Raw genomic sequence first — 22380 nt, 5'->3', positions numbered from 1 at the left:
ATAACACCCAGGTCTTTTACTGTAGTGGATAAAGTAACAGGACATCCTTCTATATTAAAGTTGTATTGTAAGTGAGTTTGTGGGTAGTTTTTTGGACCAATAAGTAATACCTCCGTTTTATCTGAATTTAGTAGCAGGAAATTACGCGTCATCCAGCATTTTATGTCTTTGAGACACTCTGTCAAATTTGATAAGTTAGTGTTTTCATCTGGCCGTGATGAAATATATAATTGAGTGTCATCAGCATAACAGTGGAAATTAATTCCATGTTTTCTTATAATATTACCAAGTGGGAGCATATATATTGAGAATAGCAGAGGGCCTAACACCGATCCTTGCGGCACTCCATAGTCTACTGACGTTATCTTTGATTTTTCCCCATTTAAACAGACAAAATGATAACGGTCTGATAAGTACGATCTAAACCAGCTTAATGCCTGTCCCTGAACACCAGTGTAGTTTTGTAGTCGATCCAGGAGTATTTTATGATCGATAGTGTCGAACGCAGCGCTAAGATCGAGTAGAACTAGTATTGAGATACAGCCTTGGTCAGAAGCTAAAAGTAAATCATTTGTAACTTTAACTAGCGCAGTTTCTGTGCTATGATGCGGTCTGAATCCTGACTGGAATTTTTCATATATCTCATTTTCTTGCAAGAAAGAGCACAATTGAGCGGACACAATTTTTTCTAGTATTTTAGACATAAATGGAAGATTTGAAATGGGTCTGTAATTTGCTAAGTTATTTGGGTCTAATTGCGGTTTCTTAATGAGAGGTTGTATTCCTGCCAGCTTGAATATTCTTGGAACATGACCTAAAAATAAAGACGAGTTCATAATATTGAGAAGAGGCTCTTCCACTACAGGTAACACTTCTTTCAGTAGTTTAGTGGGTATTGGATCTAATAAACATGTTGTTGGTTTCGTTGCAATGATAAGTTTATTTAGCTCTTCCTGTCCTATAGTTGTAAAGCGGTGTAGTTGTTCCAGAGGGGCGATAATTGAGGCTGAATCATAAGACACCATAAAAGAGTGTACATTTACAATTGTGTTACGGATGCTTTCTATTTTCTCATTAAAGTAGTTCATAAAATCATTACTACTATACTGTAACGGAATATTTTGCTCTGGTGATGTCTGTATATTTGTTAGTCTAGCCACGGTGTTAAATAAAAACCTTGGATTATTTTGGTTATTTTCTATTAGTTTGTGGAGATGCTCAGCCCTGGCTGCTTTTAGAGCCTTTTTATAACGTGACATACTGTCTTTTCCACGCGATTCTAAAGACCTCTAAATTAGTTTGTTTCCATTTACGCTCTAAGTTACGAGTTTCTCTCTTGATAACATGCGTAGCACTGTTGTAACAAGGTGCTTTAGTTTTCTCTCTAACCTTTTTTGATCTAATTGGTGCAACAATATCTAATGTACTAGAGAAAATGGTGCTCAAACTGCTAGTCATTTCCTCTAGTTCATCTGTTAGTTTGGGTTCACTGAGCAGCTGAGATAGATCAGGTAAGCTATTTGAGAATCTATCTATAGTGGTTGGAACGATTGTTCTGCCTGGTCTATAACGTGGCGCAACATGACAAATTTCAGCAGTACGTATTATACAAGTTGCCATGTGATGATCAGTGAGATCGTCACTTTGCGGTATAATATCTATATCAGTTGGATTGGATCCATATAATATAATTCATTCTAGTGTATGATTTAGACGATGAGTGGGACCACTGACGTTTTGCTTGACCCCAAAAGAGTTTAATAAATCTGTAAACGCAGTCCCTAACGCATCATTTGTGTTATCTACGTGTATGTTAAAATCTGCAACAATTATTGCTTTATCGGTATTGACCAATAGATCTGAGAGAAACTCCGCAAACTCTTTTAGGAAATCAGCATAGGGCCCTGGAGGTCTATATACAGTAGCCAAGGCTAGAGATAATAGGGATTTCTTTCTTACATCTAAGAGCGTAATATTTAGTACAAGTACTTCAAACGAATTAAACCTGTGACCTGTTTCCTGAGTAACATTAAGAATATCTCTATAGATTGTTGCAACACCGCCGCCACGACCGATCAGACGGGGCTCATGCTTATAACAGTATCCTGGTGGACTAGACCATGACCATTTCATTTACAATAACCGCCTTAGGTGTGAGCGATCTAATGTTTAGAAGACCTAGTTTTAGAAATTGTTTTTGTTCACTGATATTTAGATTTTCAGGTTTAATTACAATAAGATTTTTCCTAGATCCTACAGTAGATTTATTATATGGCCTCACTAAACGAGGAATAGACACAGTTTCTATATAATGTTCTACACTACTTATATCAATTAATTTGGCACAGCAAAGACTGTGATTTGGACTTTGATTTTCTAGTCATACGGTATGTAACGTCTTGGAGATGTTGTCCGACAGAACAGCCGCTCCGATTCTGCTGGGGTGCAGGCCATCAGCATGGTAGAGCCTAGGTCGCTCCCAGAACAGATTCCAATTATTTACAAAGAGCAGTTTCTGTTCATTACACCATGACATTAACCATTCATTTAGTGCAAATAATCTACTGAACCTTTCCTGTCCTTGTCGGTACGTGGGAAGCGGTCCAGACACGATGATCGTTGCCTCAGGCGCTGTGCTGCGTACCGTCTCGATCAGGCTCTTGTAGTCCTTCTTCAGAACCTCCGTCTGCCGCAGCCTGATGTCATTCACTCCCGTGTGCAGCACAACAGCTCCGACGCGCTCGTCACCGTTCAGGATCTCGGGAACCTGTGCGGCGACATCAAGAACTCGAGCACCAGGAAAGCAGTGAGTGCGCACCGTACCCTTACCTGAGGTAGAGCGGACATGACGGACCATGGAACTGCCGATGATCACGGCGTCGTCGCGTTCCGACTCGCGAAGGGGGAAGAAGCGGTTCCGGTGGAGATCTCGAAGACCTGGAGGGGCGGTGAGGTTCTTGCTCTGGTCCTGGCTCGTGTCTTTCGCTGTGGGATCACCCAGGGTCCATGGTGTTGTGTCGGTGCCGGAGTGAATGATGCCAGAGATGATCGCGTCCTCCTGGGCCAAGAAACGCACGGAGTAGACGAAGTCGGAGTCAAAAAGTTACTAACCACTGAATTATGAGCATCGGCGCGTGACGTTTCAAGCGCTGATCGCCGATCCCGCAGGTCGGCTTGTTTCTCCAGCAGACCACGGATCTGTTTCTCCACCGATTCCAGCTCCAATCGTACCGAAATCAGCTCGAATGTGTCCTCACCTGCACTCAGAGGTAACGTTAGACACACATCCGATATGTTCGCCATTATAACAGATGAACAGTAAATTAGTAGTGATACTACCAATATCACTACTAATTTAGGACTGAAATGCTGGATATAACCTTTATCCTTTTAGTGAAACGGGTGTAAAATAAGACGGTCGGTAGGCGCGAGGCCACGCGTGAAATGCTAGCGGACTAAAGGCTAGTAGCCGAGATTCGCAAAGTTGGATCTAAGTTGGATCTTTAAATGATAATGAGCAACAACTTTTTGGCTTTTTAAAGGATTAAAAAAAAGTGAATGGATTTTTTTCATTGCATGGTGATTGTGTCCACACACTGCAAAGACACATTTATTTGCAAATACCATATAAAAGTGCATCCGATGACCCCTTTAAAAGCAGTTGGAGAGTTTTTGAATGCATCAAAAATAATTTAGCACGAATTTGGCTATACTCCTCAACATCAGCTCTCACTGTCTTTGATCACAGGCAAGAGATATCGTCCAGGAATCGTAAAATCAAAATGCTAAAAAAAAAAAATGAAGATGTCCGCAAACCGCATTCATCAGATCGTGCTCTTTCAACTTCCACTCCGTGTGTGCGCGTGTTGTCTAGTAATGAACGTGCTTGCAGCGGGAACACATAATTTACCCGGAAACAACTAATTCTAATTTCTGATTGGCTGGTAGCTAACATTTAACTCTGTATAACTCGAGACAGATGCTATGAACTCGGCAGAGAACTTCCCTCCGTTTGCATGCGCCTCGTCCATTGTATAGCGAGACAAGTTCCCTTACTCCTCAGCTTGAGAAATACAAGGTGTGGCGTGTGAGCGTGTGGACGGTTGAAATGCGTGTGTCTGAGACTTGAGAGCCCTGTGACTATTGGAGAATTGAGCCGTTTACTCCAAATTTTCTGAAGAGACTCGATCGCTTTATATATCAACAGATATGAGTGTGGGTATTGACAGAATTTTCCATTTTGGGTGAACTAACGTTATCCCTATTTATTCCCTTCCTTCGCTAATTTCCCTCCATCTCATTTACTGATCTCATTTACGTCATTGCTTAGCTTACGTGGCACGAGTGCCCACTACTGGCGGAACACTTGTGTTGTGAATGGAACGCCAATAAACCCCATTATCACTTGGAATCTGCAATGAAGCTGATTTATTATTTACCGATTTATTATTTGTTTATTTTTTCCTTATGAATTAGTTTTACGTACCATTCTATATCCTGTATGCTTGGGCTGCTAAAAGTTTTAATATAAACAAATGTTAATTATATTTATAACATTAAAACACACACAAACAAAAATATAACAATACAATAATCTATAACTGTGTTTAAAAACAGTCATCTTAAGGTAGCTACAAGTATTAAATGTGATTAAATGTTATGTTGGGTGAGGGTAAATTAAGCTGCTGTGACGTCACAATCATTGTGGAGTAGCTAAGTGTACAGCAGCGTCGGAAATCACATACTCTCTTGGTTACTTATTTTCAATAAGTAATGTTAAAGGGGGCTGCTAAAAAGTATGTTCTATAGTATGAATGTAATCTGGACGTACTACATTAGACATTGTCATTATCACGTGACCAACTTGAACCAGCATCAGTTGCGTCGCTTCACTGCCATTCATAAATCCTCTCCTGGTGGCCATGGGATAATAAAAGTGTCAATCGTATGCACACTTCAGAATCTTGCCGTAAGAAGTCGGTTATCCGGGTACTTTTTGCCTACTATTTTATGAGTAGGTCTACTTTTGTCATGTAGCCTATATGTTTTTCACTACTATATAGTAGGAAAGGATTTCGGATGCAGCCTATGAGTAGACATAGTAGATACTGTGTTCCTCTGTCAAAATCGAGGGGACGAGCGTTTGTCCAAATAATCTTCCCTCGTCCACTTGATAAAGTTGAACGCATTTCAAAATGGCGGTGGGGATTCCCTCGAGGGGAAGTACTTAGAGAAGTTTGCAAGTGTGTCTTAAAGTGGAGTTAAACGGAGCCCGAGAAGAGAGAGAGCGAGGCCGCCTGCTTTATGTATTTTCGCTTTTTATGTATTTACTCTAGCTAACCCTTGCTGATATATGGCAATGCAAGCAATTAATTTAATGTGTTTTTAATGTCTTCCTGTTTTTGCACAGCTATTTTGTTACAACTAGACCCCCAAAATTTTTTTTTCTTTCTTCATCGGAATGGTACTAGCCCTGAGTCTCAATGTTCATACAATCCATCCTAATCAGTATGTGAGATTGAAATAAGTGTGTCCCAATTGCATAGTATGTTGAAAAGAGTATGCCAGAAGTCCCCGGATGATCTACTATTCTCGATTTTTGGATTTTCAGTCACTATAACGGCTAATATTACCCACAACCCATTTTCTGGGTACTCAAAGCGCTTTAAATGGAAGGGGGGATCTCCTCAACCACCACCAATGTGCAGCAACCACCTGGATGATGCGATAGCAGCCATATTACGCCAGAACGCCCACCACACACCAGCTTACTGGTGGAGAGGAGACAGTGATGAAGCCAGTCAGTATATGGGAATGATTAGGAGGCCATGATGGACAGAGGCCAAGGGGCAAATTTGGCCAGGATGCCGGGGTTACACCCCTACTCTTTTATCAAAGGACATCCTGGGATTTTTTATGACCACAGAGAGTCAGGACCTCGGTTTAACGTCTCATCCGAAGTACGGTGCTCTTTTGACAGTATATGACGCTTTTCCACTGCATGGTACGGCTCAGTACGGTTCGGCTCGGCGCGGCACGGTTCGGCTTGCTTCGCTTTTCCACTGCGTGGTACGACTCGGCTCGGTGCGGCACGGCTCGGTTCGCTTTAGCTCGGTTGCTTTTCCACTGCAGTTAGTACCGCTTCAAAGTGAGTGGGATTATGATTGATCTTTATAGTTTAACCGCTCCTCGGCAACCAACAAGAGGAACGTCTGCGCTTCTCGTCCACTGACCACGATTCAGCCATTTCTTTTTTGGAAGTTTTTTTTCTTCAAGCAAGTAGTTTTAAAACAGGTGCTATAGCGGTGGCTGTTACTGGCTATTTAAATCTAGCGGGTTTGATGTCTCGCAAATACAATGACGCTGGTAGTGACGATTCTGTCTGTCTGACCAATCAGTGATCTGCAGTGTTTCCACGTCACATTTTAGTATCGGTACGGTACGCTTGGAACCTCAACAGAGGAGGTACCATTTAAAGTGAGCCGAAGCGAGCCGTACCGTACCGTACCATGCAGTGGAAAAGCGCCACAAGTGAGCCGTACCGAGCCGAGCCGTACCGTACCATGCAGGGGAAAAGCGTCATAGCGTGCCATACCGAACCGAACCGTAATGTACCATGCAGTGGAAAAGCGTCGATAGTGTCCCCGTCACTATACTGGGGCATTAGGACCCACACAGACCACAGGGTGAACGCTGGCCTCACTAACACCTCTTCCAACAGCAACCTGGTTTTGTCAGGAGGTCTCCCATCCAAGTACCAACCAGGCTCAGCCCTGCTTAGCAAATTAAATTAAATGAAATGTGGAGAATTTTAACTGTGACAAGATGATTGACAGATCAGTTTACTGTGACAGGATGCGACAGAGAGAAACCATTAAAGACGCAATTGTATGACGTGATAGTTTGTCCAAATTGTCTACTTGCTACATACTCAAAAGTATCTTTTCTTTACAAAAAAAGAGTACATACTTTTAGGACGTAGTATAAGTAGGCGAATTGAGAACCAGCATTGGTAAAGGAGGTTTTGGCACTTACTATGTGAACACACACACACACACACACACACACACACACACACACACACACACACACACACACACACACACACACACACACACACACACACACACACACACACACACACACACACACATATTTGAAAAGGTTAAATGGGGCTGAAAAAAATAGTCAGTCCGCGTTCATTGGAAATTAATGGGGAAGGAATTTCATCAAGTGGAAATGTTTGGTATTGCGCCCAAACTAAATCTTTCTGAAAGCTATTTTTTTGAGATATCAACCTCAAATTTGGAACACAACTTGTATAGATGTATGGTTTTGATTTACTCGCAATTTTAGAGTAAAACTTGTTTTGGAAAATATACAGCCTATTTCATTTAAAAATTGCAAATAGTAATATTGTGCATTTTTCATAACAAAAAACATTTTTCACTTCAGCAATAATCTGTCAAGTGGCGTCTTTAAAAAGATACCAAACTTAAACGTATAGTTCACCCAAAAATGAAAATGTGTCACCATTTACTCGCCCTCAAGTTGTTTTAAACGTGTATGAGTTTCTTTCTTCTGTTGAACACAAAATATGATATTTTGAAGAATGTTGGTAACCAGACAGTTGACGGTAGCCATTGACTTCCACAATATAGGGAAACAATGCTATGGAAGTCAATGCCTACCGTCAACTGTCATGAATGACTGAACAAAATTATTCAATCAATATCAATAAATTTAAAACAGAAAAGAAAATTAAGCACAACAATTAAATGCAAGTCAAATTATATATTGTCATTAACTAATTTTCATTGTCTAATATTGTTTTGACTAAATGTTGTTTTGTACTAAATCACATCTATGCATTCATTTATCCTACTTGGTGATGTCAATGACAAATCAACCACTCCACATTAACCCTCTGAGCTGTATTATCTGTTTCATAACATTAATTAAGCTGTTAAACAAGCATTGCCTTTGTCTGGGATATTACTTGACAACTGGTGCATGTTTAATGATGCTCATTCTTAAAGTAGGGCGTTCAGCACATAACATTCCCTCAAAGCCCCTTTCATGTTTACTTGGCACAAGTGGCATGACAGAAGATCCATCATCCTCACACCATGCAAGGCCAGACTTGCAAGTCCACAATCCCAGATTGCCATCATTTGTCATTAGCTATAATAAATTTGGAAACATATTTACACGTGTAGCCTACATGACCAGGTGAAGGACAATGTCGAACAGTGCCACACTGCACCAGCGGGTTTACATTTATTAAGATTTTATATTATATAAACTGTAAGGTTTTACATTTTTAGTTTTGTTCAACCTCATTTGTGATGCAATGTAGCCTATTGTAATTCTGCAGCAAAGAAAAGAGTGTTGACATTATTTGGGAAAGCAGCAGATGACAAATAATAATAAACTCGAAAGAAAAAAGCACAATTTCTGAGAACAACCCAACAAAATCATTGGTGTAATTTGTCTCTGTCCAAAACCCACTTCAATTTAAAAAGGTTTTTTTTTTCTCAAATAAGCTAAATATTTTTTTTTTCGGAACACCACAATGTAAACAGTGGCATTATTAAATCTACTTATTAAAAGCAGAGTACGCTGTGAATTGATGAACAAAGTGCCTACGTGTGGAACTGCACACAGCTTGTTCGCTAGCTGTAGGCGGATTGATGCATAGTCACGTGACAATGATTGCCTATTCTTGATTCTGATAGGTCAGCATCAAAGAACCATGTGGTGTAAATAGATTTTACACTTCTCCTTTTTATTGAACATGCATGTGTGCTTGTTTGATTTTACAACACTGGTTTTTTTAGCAGCGGAATAGCTGTCACGCCTAACGAAACTTTTTTAGCCTACGGCATTATTCTTTGTTGAATTATCCAGACAACAGCTATGTTTTTGCTTGAGACAGAGTCGGTAAGTCAATGTAATTAAAATACTATTATGAGAATAAAAGGATAGCGCTATGTTTGACCAAGTCGCTAAAAATGCTATCTCAGAGATGTATGACACCGTAACGAAAGCGATTCTATTTGTCAAAATCATTTCATAACGCGCTTTAAGAAAATCACAAGTATTTTGGTTGAAATGTGGTTTCATTGAATCTCCATTCAGCAAGACTGTCCAAGTAATCTCTTTGAAAGCGGGTTTGCTGTGAACGGTGTGAATGGTCCGGGACACGGACAGTCTCCTGCGCATCTCGCGGCATGCGGAGGTCAGGCTTTCTGCTTGCTTTGGCTGCTGCAAACCGGTGCAGATGCAAACCAGCAGGTACGTCTCCTCTAAAAACGTATTAAAACACCTTAACCCAGCAGTAGTTACTTGGGTTTCTGTTGTTTATCATGCCAATCTTCTCTGTGTGTTTTTAAGGACGCAAGTGGAGAGACACCCATTCATAAAGCAGCCAGAGCGGGTAGTTTGGAGTGCATCAGTGTGCTGATGGCGAGGGATGCACATTTCGAGTAAGTGCATATGGGAGGTTGGATTGGTGTTCCTCCTAGCGTTTGTTTGACAGAGAGAGAAACATAACCACAGTAGCCTATTTGGATAGTTCAAATTAGTATTATAATGTCGTTCTTGCAATGCGGTACATTTAATGTCTCTATACTCTAGTCATATTGGTTGGAAATCATAGTTGACCTATCACAATTAGCTTAATGGGTACGTGACCATAGGAGTGAAGTAAGAAATAACTGACGTTTAGCTTCGCGTCGTGACCACATCGGGTGTGCCTTATTTTTCTAATAATTCAACGCCCTGTCGTCAATTATTAGAATTGTTAATTATTTATTATCAAATAATTGAAACTTTTTTTTTCTTGAGAATTTTTTTTAAATTGTTTACGGACGCTTTAAGGTATTAGGGTTGTCTCACTTGTGTGATATATTTAATATTTCTTTCTGGTAAAAAGGTATACCACAATTTGTAATAAATGTTTTTTTAAAAGAAAAGACATTGGAAAATGTTGTAGCCTACAGTATTTATTTTATATAGTGCTATACCATTCACAAGTTTAGTTTTTTTGTAATAATTTTGAAATAAGTCTCTTATGATTACCAAGCATGTATTTGATTAAAAAGAAATCTTATTGTGATATCATTTTAAAATAACATTTAAATTGTAATATTCCTGTGATGACAGAGCTAAATTACTCCAGTCTGTCAGCGTTGAAAACAGTTGTGCTAGTTAATATTTTTGTGGAAACATTTCAGATTATTTGATGAATAGAATATTCAAAAGAGCAGAATTTATTTAAAATAGATTTTTTTAAACAGTGTAAGTCAATTTGATCAATTCAAACCGTCCTTGCTGGATAAAAAAAGTTAACTCTCTCAATCAAACTCATGCCCAGTTAATAGTTTGTGCTTGAGATTGTCTTAGTGCATAATTAAAGTCTGGAACACCATATATTATAGACATACACATGCATATTGATTTTAAGAAGTTTAAAAAAGCTTAAACATAACAGGAATGCTCCATTATTTACCTGTTAATGCAAACATCATCCTCAACAACAGTGTTCTTATGAATATGAACACTTTTCCAATTATAATTTTTTACCCTTCTGTTCAGCATTTGTAACAAAGCTGGACAGACCGCTGAAGAAATTGCATGGTCTTGTGGGTTCGAGGAATGCGGGAGGTTTTTAAACATGCATCGCAGAACTCAGGACCTGAAGAACACTTCATCACCTCTCGCTGAACGCCATGTGCTAAGCAGCACTCTCGCGGGACAGAAGAGAGGCCGTGCAGGATCCAGTGCTCAAGACGGGAAGAAAGCAAAGGACTGGTGATCAATGCTCTCATAAAGAGAGAGAATTTCAAGTAACATCTAGGCTGTTTATCCATGACCGATTGGTAAACAGATGTTGTGTCAGTACGCCCTCAGAGTCTGAACTACCTGTGGACATTTGGTATTGAGCTTACTGTAGCCTCAACAGTGAAGATAAATTGAACCTGTTCTGGGGTCAGTGATTTGGGGTCTTAAGTTCAAGCGAATCACTGACACTGTAGATCTGCTCAGAGTGGAGTGTGCTTCTCACACATATACCTGCCAAAACACAGAGCAGATGGCAATCAAGGCAAAAGCAGAACATTTTCTTTAAATGTGGAGATTGCAACTTCTGGGAGTCTCACTGGAAAAGGTGCAACATTTAACTTGGATCACATACGTCTTGTGAATCAATCATATTAACCCTTTCTGGGTTTTATGACAGTCAGTTGGGGACCGTAGAAATAAGTGGATATGAATGAGCAAAACAGAAGGCAACTGACTTGCTGCCAAGCTTGGCTAATCAAGACATTCTTCATAAGGCTAGATTAGTTGTTAATGTATGTGAAATTTTTTGTCTATATAAACAACTAAGGTAAAACATGACTTAAAAATGTGGTGGCAAATATTAAGGGAATATGTGACATGCTTTGACAACTGTTTTTAAAATGTTTTAGGAGTTTATTCCATGATCTGAAAGAGATTTTAGCTGCTGTTCAAGACGGTTCAAAGATATCTTGGGAATTTGATGTATGAGGAACTCAAACTCGGGTTAGTTTGAAGGATATTACAGTATGTCAGATATTACTTTTTTTTTTTTTTTTACAATCACAAAGACCCAATTCTAAAAACTCTTCATACAGTCAGCACAACAGCATTCTATGTGGGCTACACTGTTGATAATTTTCCCATTGCTTTGGCACAAAATCCAGTGACTACTGTACTTTTTACCGTTTTTCTCACTTAGACACAAGCACAGCCAAAACCCTGTACCTACAGGCCAATTGGCACGTGTAAATACGTTTATTTTACTAGTTTTATATTTAAATTTTTTAAATTTACTAGTTATATTATATTGAAATATATTACAAATGTAAAAAAAACAAAACAACAAGTAGGTCCAGCTGAACATCTACAAAGGTGTTAGACTTTGTTTAATAACCATTTATACAAAATTTTTATTTTATACTGTAATAAAAACATGGACCATAAAACTTATACTGCAGTGAATTCCAAACAGTAGATATAATTTTTGTTGTTCTGTAAAGTAATGTTTTAAAAGAAAACTATAATGCTACCTGTTACTGTTTTTTTGGTCATTGTTAAATGCGTGACAAAGTGTGTTTGTTGGGTGAAACCTTTGCTAGAGTTGACTGAGTTGATTTGAGGCATATATGAAATATTTTGGTATTAGAGCATTTTGGATGTGAAAGTAACTACTGCTGTGCCAAACTGGAAGTTGGTTAAGAAAACTGTTAAGAGTTTTGACAAAAAGACCTACTGTGAGTACTGAGAAATGTGTCCTGGTGATTGTATAAAAAAAATAAAAAAGGATCACCCATTTATAGCCTGATTGTAAAATCACATCATGAGGCCGTATCAATGCGATCTTTAGCGTGACTGAAAACGGATGTTAAAATAGGCATGAACGTTTAGAACATTGTAAGGAGGACAATGGGTAATACATGATAAATCACTTTTTAGTGTGACATATTGCTTTGTACTCATTAAAAACAATGAGACTTCCTGTGAATCCATGGACTCGCAGGAGGAGTGAATAAGTGTTGTGCACGTGACTCAGATGGTCTTTGGTCTCTGGGGAAGGCAGAGGTTGTAATAGGCATTTTGATCCCAGAACTCTGGCCCCTTCCATCCACACCAGCCCTGAAGGAAACATACACATTAACAAATGACCTACTTAAAAAAAAAAAACACAGAGCAATCGATTCACAAATTATATAAATCATAATACACTAACGTGGGAGCCAACGTAAATAGGATATTAAGGACACTCTAGGTGCAGCTAAATCTGTCAGTTTTATCTGACACCATTTAAACAGGTGTTAATACCTGAAAAAGTAAGTGATGTTTTAAACAACGTTACACTTTAAATCCCATCTGTGTCTGGATGTAATGGAAGAAAGAACACTTTTATTTATTTTTTTAAGTAGTTTGTTTTTATTAGGACTGGCCAGACAGATGTAGTGGTGTTGTTAAATGTACCTTGTCAGTGATGGTTTGCAAGTCCTCTCCACCAGTATAGTGAGGGTCCAGGATAAGAAACCGTATTTGTCCAGAGTTCTCACTCCACGCTACACCTAGAATAGTGTGTGCAAGTACCCCCCCACCTGGTGAGAAAGAATTAGCAAGCTTTAACATCTAAAAAAGCAAAACAGTAAATTGCATAAAAAAAGTGACAATGTTTTATTTCTTCACATTTTGAAAGTAGTATCTTATGCTCACATTTATTTGCTCAAAAATACAATAAAAGCAGCATTATTGTTGATTTTACAATTTAAAATAACTTTTCTATTTTAATATATTTTAAAATTTATTTTTTTCCTGTAAAGGCAAAGCTTAATTTACAGCAGCCATTACTCACATGATCCTTCAGAAATCATTCTTATGCAGATTTGGTGCTCAAGAAACATTTCTTATTATCACTTTTGACAAGTATACCAGATCAGAAGTTGATTATAATATACTTTTTTGGGGGAAAAACCTTTCTCCCATTCAATCACAAGTTGAAGATATTTTTAACGCACCAATCATGACAGGAGTTCCTTCAATCTGGAAGTGGTTGGCCAGCTCTCTGCCCTTGGTTGCCAGCTCAGATCCCTGACTTTAACAGAAAGACAACCATTTTTACAAATCAAGCCATTCAGAAACTTTCATTGTTAATCTAGGATCAGCTTTAGTTAAGCCTAAGGCTGGAATACATCACACGACTTTTGCCTAGATATTTGACCCGATTAACAGTCTAAAAAATTTGAAGCTAGTTACAGAAAGTCAGAGACAAACTTTGAGCATTTCACAGGAAATCACGTATTATACGATGGACAGACTCAAATTTAATCACTTTATACTTCATTCCAACCAGTTGCAGGATATCAAACATATTTATTATTATCAGCTGATTTTAGAACACATATTGTGGTCTTTTTTTATATGTTTCTGCATTAGTTTTTGTTGCGTTTTAAAAGACTTAAACCTCTAAAGATCACGTTACCAGATTTTTCAGGTTTCACAAGCAGGGTTTAGATTAAGCCAGTATTAAACTTTAGTTCAGTTAGGACATTTAAGAAGCTTTTATAAACATGCCTTAGAAAAAAAACATTACTGGTGGTGTACATCTTAATTCAAAACAATGGCAGTGACACATTTTAATGTAGGTCAGTGCAAGTTGCTTTTAGTTAAAACAGCTCAACATGCATTTTAGTCTGGGACTAGGCTTAAGCTTTGTCTGTGAAACTGGGGGCTAGTGTTTACAGTTGGTCAATCTGACCAAATTTTAAGAGTATTCCAGCTTTTAACCAAAATGGATAGCTTACTTGTATCTAATTTTTTTCAGAATCCACCCCAACATATCCTACCCATTATAAAGGAAATATGCATAATCACCCTAAATAATAAACATACAAAACCTCTTTCTACCTGACAAACAGGATCTTTGAGGTGACCCCCAGCAGTTGGTTAAGGACAACCTGAACTTCAATGGAGCCGATCCACTGACGTGAACCCACAAAACGTGGCTCTTTATCCCCAACATCCACAAGAGCCTGACAAACCAACAAATGTATAGATTATAAGGGCAGTTCCTCTTAAATCTATATAACGAGACAACAAAACTTAACACCATCCCATATAGCAGGGGTTTTCAACTCTCAAGGTCCACTTTTTGCTCCAACACAAATCAAGCACACCTGAATAAGCTAAGGTCTTCAGGATTACTAGAAAGTTACAGGCAGGTGACTTAGAGTTTGGAGATAAACTGCAGGAAATTTGACCTCGAGGGCCAGAGTTGCCATAACGTGACAGTTTTGTTTACCTGCTGGATCTGCGTGTGTGTGGGAACAGCTGTCTCCACATATCCTTGCTGCTGGAACCAGGAGCAGATAGTCTGAAGGGAACGATATGCACATCCCCAGCCATCATCATCCACACGATCCTGCATGTAGTGATGATAAATGTACACACCCTGTACCAGATACAGCTAGAGAGATAGAGAAGAAAAAGACAGAGTTTGATTTGTTAAACTTACTAGTATTGGCATCAAGAGAGTTGGCACTTTAAAAAGTGCTCATGAACATATTCAACCCCCTTTCATGGGGATAGTTCATGCACAAATGAAAATCTTGCCATTATTTACCAACTCAGTCACTACTCACAAGAGTAGTAAGTCCGAATTCACAGTACTCATGAAAGACTAGGCAAAAAGTACCCGGAGGACTTAGTAATTCCAACAAGATTTTGAAGTGTGCATACACTGGACACTTTAATATCCCACGAGGCCATGGGAGAAGATTTGTGAATGGCAGTGAAGTAACTGATGCTGGTAGGTCATGTGACAGTGATATGGCGAGTAATGTACATTCGGAGTACATTCATACTACACACATTTATTCTATATAGAACATATGGTTTTTAGTGATTGCAAATTACTTTGTCAAAATAAGTATACCTACTTGTTGTGGCAAAAATTCAATTAAACAATTATCACTGCGTAGGAGACACTTCGAATTTTCTTTTAAAAAGTATTATTTATTCTTGCAAGAATAGGACTCAGTCAACCACACAGTCAAGCTGCAAAGTGAGTGAGACAAAGAGGAAGATTTGGCTGGCAGTTTTATAGTGCTCTTTTCAAAGAAATCTCTTGTCAATTGTTGTTTTGAAAGAGGAACAAAAGGAACTTTATGGCTACCCTTAAGACCTCGCTTAAGGGTCTTCTCACCTCTGAAAACAGAGGTGACTGCCCTACCATCTTCTGAGAGTCTTCACTCATGCCTTACATAGAGAGAATGTGATTTTGGATGCAGACATTTTTCTTGTTTGGTGTTTGTCATCAATCTGAGATTTCTAAAGTTCCCCTTTTTAAAGTGAACGAACCAAAAGTCCCTTTTTAAAATAAGTGGAGAGGGAAGAATCAGTGATTAACAGCTTAAATTGTCCAAACTCCAAATAGTTTATTCGGAGTTTATAAGATGCATACTGGCAAATGTTTGTCCTATTTGGATCTTGAACAGACTCTTTATGGAAAAGAGCAGTGTGAAAAGTTTTCAAAACTCTTTTTTTGTGTTCCACAGGTAAAGTTTGGAATGACCTGAGACTAAGAAATGAATTTAATTTGTAGGTGTACTATCATTTAAAGCACAGTCTCACCTTAGCATCCTCAATGTTGGGTGGGTTCAGGTGTATGTGGGGATTGCGGAGATAACCGTCTTTATAGGCTGCATCAGGGAAATGAAAGGCATTGGCACGTCTCAGGTATGGCCTGTCACTTGGCAACTCAAACTTCCTGTGCAGATCCTGCATACAAAAGAAGCTGACTTGATTTAGAGAACAATATGTGGATTTCTAATAAATAACAATGGTTAGGATAGATATATTGTGCTGCCTCTACTAAAAATGTTGTGCATGTACACAACCGTTCCAAAGTTTGGGGTCGGTATGATTTTTTTAAAAATGTTTTTGAAAAAAAGTATCTTATGTTCACCAAAGCTTCATGAGATTTATTTGATCAAATATATAGTAAAAACGGTAACATTGTAATAATATTTCACAATAAAAAAAAACTATTTTAATATATTTTAAAATGTAATTTATTACTGATTGCAAAGCTGAATCAACAGCCATTAGTCTTAATAGACATTCAGTCTTCAGTGATATGATCCTTCAGAAAACAGTAATATTCTGATTCAGTGATCAAGAAACATTTCTTATGATCATCAGTGATAAAAACAGTTGTGGGGCTCTTTATGTTTGTGGAAACTGTGATAAAATGTTTACAGGATTCTTTGCTGAATAAAAAGTTCAAAAGAACAAAATTTATTTGAAATAGAAATCTTTTGTGACAATCAGTACTGTGCTTGTCTTGCCTCTCTGATCGCCTGCAACTGGCTGTCTGGCACTCCTGCTGGGTAGATTACAGTGGTGAGTCCAGCTGGTTCAGGGAGTTGAAAGTGAAATGGCTGTGGCACCAGAAACGACGAGCCCTTCCTGTACCGCTGCACCACCTCTTCCATTTCTGCTAACTGCTTCCTTAATGTCTCCACCATCCCTGTACACACACTGGACGGGCGGGCACGCACGGCAATAAAAACACCACTTCCTTACAAACCTTACAGTTTTAAGACAACTTGAGAAAAAAGAAATGCACTCACGATGCCAGGCTCTCATCAGTGGTCACAGGCAGAACACAGTCTAAATGCAATGGCATCTTCACACTGTGCAGCTGTGTGTCCACTCGGATGAGACTAGGAGCTTCATTCCCAGCAGGGTCTGTGACCTCAAACAACAGCTTCAGATTCACTACAGTCTAGAAAAATAGAGTTTATGTTAGATTGGCTGTTAACAGTCACCACCCTTCAAATAGTTTAGTTTTCTAAAGACTAGTCTGTAATCATAAGATTAATGATAGTTACTTCATTACATTCAGGTTGTTATATATATATATATATGTATATAAAAAATGATAAGATAGGGTTTCCTCTTTTAAAAGGGAACACCATATTTAGGGATCCAGGGCAAACCCCTGATCTAGCGACAGGCTCTCACATGTCCAGATCTTTTCTTAGCTTTCTTTTTTAATGTCTTCTTGCTCCCACCATCATCTGATCTGTGAAAAGCAACAAGAAAGTGTCTTAGTTTTGAGAAAAACTAGAAAGTGTATGCAGATACCAATATTGATCACTTACTCTATATACTGCAGAATGTCTCCACATGCTGATGCTTCTGTCAAGCTTTCCATGCTTGACCGGAAACCAGTGTTGGGCCATATTAATATTGGACTGTTACAGACAGTGAAAACAATATTTTTTGATGATACTTTGGATCGGAGGCCCTGAAAACTTTTTGATATGGTGCTTTGACTTTGTGAACCTGCTAAAAAAAGAAAACACAGATACATTTTTTTCATATCCAGCATATTCTAGATGTAATGCCTAAAAGACAGTTAAACGTTTTATCCAATACAAATCCAGCTCATTCATTTCTAATTGCAGACTTACCATTTGGATTGTCAAGCTGGCAAGCAAGCTCCAAGATTCCTTTCAACCGAAAAATAATGGCGCACTCCTCTGAATAAACCTTAGGGAATCAAAATACACACCATTAACTACTTAAGATATTAATAATTGAGTTCATTAGCCTATGTATGTACTTCTCTCTGAAGCATATGTTGACAAAAGGCTAGTTCATATTATATTACCATAGTGTGCAAATACCGTTACACGGAATACATGTTTTTTTAAAAAAAGAGAAGCATATTACCATTTTAATCCCCTCGATCAAGGATCAAATTCTGCGGCTGTCACCAGCAGGCTGACATGATGACGTATCATAACATGTCCACATCTTCCTCGCGTAAGTGATGTCGTATCACAGGGAAAAGTCTCTTACTGCCCCCTGCTGACCTGAACGTGACTGCTCAATGTGTAAACAATCCTACTTTGCTGTTTTATAATTGATCGTAATTGTGAATCGTATGGGAAAAAAGTAATATTGTTTTCTAGACTTTAAGAACAAGTAATATTGCTTGAGATTTTTTATTTTATTTTCAGCCTTTAACAGTAAAGAGAGACAGAATTTGTGGGGGACAGAGAGGAAAAAACATACCAATAAACATACAGCATTAATGACAGAATATTGTTAATAAACTTTTTCACCAATAGATATTCATTTTAGAATGAATAATAATAATAATTGAATACAATTCAAAATAACAATAAAAATATGGAAAAATAAGATTAAGTACATATCAACACTTTTATTTCCTCATTCTCCTTGGTTCGGTCTCTTCAAATTCCACCTTTATCTGTCATGTCTCCTCCTATCAGTAAGAAAACAGTACAAAATAAAGTTAATTTGTAAATAATGATCATCATTAAAATGTAAACCATGTGACAGGCTTAACTAATGGGTCTTAGTCTTAATAGCTAACTAATAGTACGAGTATCTAATGAATAAGCAGAGGTATAAAGTCCAGGGATCAGAAACTAAAAGTCCTGTCATATGTTTATTCCACCCATGAACTCAGCCAGCTGATTTCACTAATTAGTTCTATCTCCTGGCTGAAAAACTGTCCTAATTAGCAAATCCAGGTGATTGGAACAAAATACTGAGGAGGACTTTTACTTTCTGAACCTGGACTTTACACTGGACTGTTAATAAGTACCTAAAATAAATAAGAACTAGTATCTAATGAATAAATACTAGTATGTAATACATAAATAGTATCTACATAATAGGTATGAGTACCTAAAAAAAAAGTACTAGTATCTAATAATCTAATAATGCATTCTATATCTGAAAAAATAAGTAGTACTACGTAGTAAAACGTACTAGTAGATACTACTACGTTTTAAGGATCAAATGTTAAACCGGCTTTTCATATAGGCCTACCTACAGGATCCGGAACTGGTGGATGTTGTCCTGGTGACTGTAAAGCATTGCTCTCTGTGGGTTTCCCTGAAAACCCCCTGAGACCAGCAGCTTTGCTGTTTCCTTTCAGCTGCAGTAAGATGCTGTTAGTGAGGCTGATATATTCTTTATGTAGCCTCTTGACTTCCTGTCTCAGTAGATTCCTCTCAGTATGTACAGTGAGCAAACAACACTCAAGCTCATCCAGCTCCTGCTGAACTCTCTCGGCTCTACTTTCAGCATCTTTTATGACCTGACTGTTGAGGTCCAGTCTCTCTCTTAGAGTCTGGTTTTCCTGTTGTAGCTGAGTTACAATCTTGATTTCGGAATCCTGTTTTATTCTTTGAGTTTCGACTGGTTCTGTCAAGTTCTTTACCCCCTCTTGGAGTAAAACGACTGTTTCTCTTAGTTGCTGCTTCTCCTGACAGTGGTGTTCACAGCATTTGGTGACTCTCAGTAGATCTTTGGACTGAGGTTTGTTCTGCTTTAAGACCTCTGTAATTCTTTGCCTCATTTGCTGGTTTTTAATGAGAAGGTGCGTGTTCTTCGAATCCAGGTCTTTGTTTATGTTCTTAAACTCTTTAAACCTCTTCACAAATCTCTGCAGCTCTGTTTTGCATTCCTTGGAATACTTCTCTGTCTTTTTAAGCTTCTTCTTAAACTCTAGGTTTTCCTTCTCTAATTGTGTGCACTTTTCTAAATAAACCTCAAATGGACATTGACGAGTTGGCTTAGCTGCAAGACTGTAATCATTACAGCCTGATTCAGGTTTCATGGCTTTATTTTCTTTCATACTCAGTAATAAGTTGTCCTCAAGAGGCACCACTGCATTGCTTAGTTTCCGCACACTGTCTTTATGCTCTGTTGAAACTACTGTCTGAAAATCTGCACTTCTCCATGATATCTGCTGTGTCTCCTTTATCTGGACTACTTAAAGCTTTTCGCTTTCTCTTTCAACCTGTTCACTGATGCCAGTTAGTAGTTGCTATACCACACTAAGCAACTTCTTTTCTTTTGTATGTGATTCCTGAAAAGGATAATCTAGGCTAGTTATCTCAAATGCAGGCTATTTAATGTAGCACCCCAATGCAATTAATTACTATTTTAGAAATGTACAAAACGTGTAGTGGTGTCAACACACTTTGCTTTCATACAAAGCAATTGCACTTGTCAAAGAATGCACAGAACATAGGCCACTTTCATGCTAATTTCAATGCTAAACGTCTTTTTACATTAAAACAAGTTCAATATATATTTTAATTAAATAGGCCTAAGGTGTTTTAATATTCTAATATCATTTTAATTACCAAAAACGGGAAATTTTATTTTAAAACGATCAGGGCAAGAGTAAATATTTTTATTTATTTATAACAGGCCCTATATCATTTAGCCTATAGGCTAGTTATAGCATTATAGGCAATGGTACCATTTTAGGACTTTCTCTAGGCCTACGTCTGTTTGTGGATGAAAAAGTACATACCGCGAAGAGGAGGACGAATCATTTGAAATAGCCTACTTCTTCTTGCTTCGACTCACATTTACAGTAGTTAGTTTGATGAGTGTATCTGGTAACCAAGGCGATGTTAGTCCCTCTAGTGCGGTTCGCGTCACTATACGTCGTCTCGGTTTTTTCCTACCCATCTCCTGTATTTCAAACAAAGTAATTCTTCTCAATCGATCACATGTGCCGAATAGTAGTAATATATCAACGATAACACATTAACCGCGTAATTGTTGAATATTGTTTCCCCCCCGTAAATACATAAAGGGTTTTTGACGATCGGTCGATTTGAACATGCAAGCTTGTTTCTGCCACAATAAAACATTAAAAAGGTAATTGCGACGTTTTATCTCACAATTCTGACTTTTCCCCCAATCACAATTGCGAGTTTAGCCTACATCTCGCAATTTAGATGTAAACTCGCAAAAAATTTGATTTGTGAGATAAAAAGTCGCAATTACCTTTTTAATGTTTTATTGTGGCAGAAACAAGCTTTTTTAAAAATAATTTCTTCATCGGAATGGTACGAAACTTGGTAAAGGTTTTGGCACTTGCTGCACACACACACACACACACACACACACACACACACACACACACACACACACACACACACACACACACACACACACACACACACACACACACACACACACACACACACACACACACACACACACACACACACACACAAAAAAAAAAGAATGGACATGAGGTTAAATGGTCCTGTAATATACTCGCACTCATTTCCGCATTGGAAATGAATGGGAGACGAATTTCATCTATTGAAAACATTTGGTACTTTGGCCAAACAAAATCTATCATGCTCAAATTTTGAACACAACTTCTTTAGATTTATGGCTTTGATTTTCTTACAGTTTTAGAGTAAAACATGTTTAGTTTTAGAGTAAAACATGTTTTTGAAAATATATATTTTTGCCTGTTTTTCATAACAATAAGTGTAAAATTCTGTAACTTTTTTTAAGTTCACATTTTTAAACTTTTTACACTTCAGCAATAATCTGCCAAATGTCATCTTTGAAAAGAGATCAAACTTAAGTCTGTGCTCTAAAGCATTCAAGATTTATGACAGTTTAATTTTTTTTTTTAATTTTAAAAAGTTAAAGTTAAATTTTCAGGTCTCAAAAAGTGAATAAATGCATTATAAATACAGCGTAAATATAATTTAGTACCATGAAATACAAAATGTTAAATAAAAAACATTACTGAACTAAAATATAGTACATTGATTTCATTGAAAAATAAAATAAAATTTTGACCGACACGCAAAGAGAACCAGAGGGTTAAATTGTTTTATTCTGTGGCGGAAACAAGCTTCCACACATTAGCCTATTTATCTGACAATATAATTTTTACTGCATTAAAACAAATAGTTTTATATTTGAATGTCACATTTAAAACAGTTTTGTAAAGTTTTTACCATA

At 37.8% G+C, this 22380-nt stretch overlaps 3 protein-coding genes across 5 annotated transcripts; 1 reads left to right on the top strand and 2 right to left on the bottom strand.

Moving 5' to 3' along the window:
- Nucleotides 1-8790: 8790 nt before the first annotated feature.
- ankrd37 (ankyrin repeat domain 37) lies at nt 8791-11013 on the top strand. The gene is made up of 4 exons (XM_077204961.1): nt 8791-8943; nt 9142-9297; nt 9397-9488; nt 10600-11013. Exons 1-4 carry the CDS (start codon nt 8920-8922, stop codon nt 10817-10819), a joined length of 492 nt encoding a protein of 163 aa, XP_077061076.1. The 5' UTR covers nt 8791-8919; the 3' UTR covers nt 10820-11013.
- A 444-nt stretch (nt 11014-11457) lies between these two features.
- Nucleotides 11458-18407, bottom strand: ufsp2 (ufm1-specific peptidase 2). 2 transcript variants are annotated; one of them, XM_077204956.1, is made up of 12 exons: nt 18286-18407; nt 18024-18102; nt 17712-17898; nt 17572-17632; nt 17178-17332; nt 16893-17085; nt 16177-16323; nt 14846-15010; nt 14452-14576; nt 13563-13639; nt 13021-13145; nt 11458-12681 (listed from the first exon to the last, which is right to left on the bottom strand). In XM_077204956.1, exons 1-12 carry the CDS (start codon nt 18286-18288, stop codon nt 12595-12597), a joined length of 1404 nt encoding a protein of 467 aa, XP_077061071.1. In that variant the 5' UTR covers nt 18289-18407; the 3' UTR covers nt 11458-12594. The 2 variants fall into 2 exon arrangements, with proteins under 2 accessions (XP_077061071.1, XP_077061072.1); XM_077204957.1 differs by having other exon boundaries at nt 17712-17895.
- Nucleotides 18408-18546: 139 nt separating this feature from the next.
- ccdc110 (coiled-coil domain containing 110) lies at nt 18547-21188 on the bottom strand. 2 transcript variants are annotated; one of them, XM_077204959.1, is made up of 3 exons: nt 20915-21000; nt 19417-20461; nt 18547-18844 (listed from the first exon to the last, which is right to left on the bottom strand). In XM_077204959.1, the coding sequence occupies exons 2-3, from the start codon at nt 20225-20227 to the stop codon at nt 18813-18815; spliced, it is 843 nt and encodes a 280-aa protein (XP_077061074.1). In that variant the 5' UTR covers nt 20228-20461; nt 20915-21000; the 3' UTR covers nt 18547-18812. The 2 variants fall into 2 exon arrangements, with proteins under 2 accessions (XP_077061074.1, XP_077061073.1); XM_077204958.1 differs by having other exon boundaries at nt 19417-21188.
- Between the last annotated feature and the right edge of the window lie 1192 nt (nt 21189-22380).

This window comes from Siphateles boraxobius, unplaced genomic scaffold (assembly GCF_051911475.1).
Source record: "Siphateles boraxobius isolate OS27281-9 unplaced genomic scaffold, OSU_SipBor_1 53, whole genome shotgun sequence".
Lineage (NCBI taxonomy): Eukaryota > Metazoa > Chordata > Actinopteri > Cypriniformes > Leuciscidae > Siphateles > Siphateles boraxobius.
The sequence above is the reverse complement of the archived record's forward strand: the minus strand, read 5'-3'. Positions and strand labels throughout refer to the sequence as shown.

Excerpts from the sequence above, each read along its gene's own strand:
- ccdc110 (XM_077204958.1), bottom strand. The coding sequence starts at position 20,227 with ATGAAAGAAAATAAAGCCATGAAACCTGAATCAGGCTGTAATGATTAC. Across the intron at positions 18,845-19,416 it reads ACCAGTTCCGGATCCTGTAG|GAGGAGACATGACAGATAAA; the intron begins GTAGGCCTATAT and ends TCTTACTGATAG.
- ankrd37 (XM_077204961.1), top strand. The coding sequence starts at position 8,920 with ATGTTTTTGCTTGAGACAGAGTCG. Across the intron at positions 9,298-9,396 it reads GTGCAGATGCAAACCAGCAG|GACGCAAGTGGAGAGACACC; the intron begins GTACGTCTCCTC and ends TGTGTTTTTAAG. Across the intron at positions 9,489-10,599 it reads GCGAGGGATGCACATTTCGA|CATTTGTAACAAAGCTGGAC; the intron begins GTAAGTGCATAT and ends CCTTCTGTTCAG.
- ufsp2 (XM_077204956.1), bottom strand. Across the intron at positions 17,899-18,023 it reads CCAGCTTGACAATCCAAATG|CAGGTTCACAAAGTCAAAGC; the intron begins GTAAGTCTGCAA and ends TTCTTTTTTTAG. Across the intron at positions 17,633-17,711 it reads GACATTCTGCAGTATATAGA|ATCAGATGATGGTGGGAGCA; the intron begins GTAAGTGATCAA and ends TGCTTTTCACAG.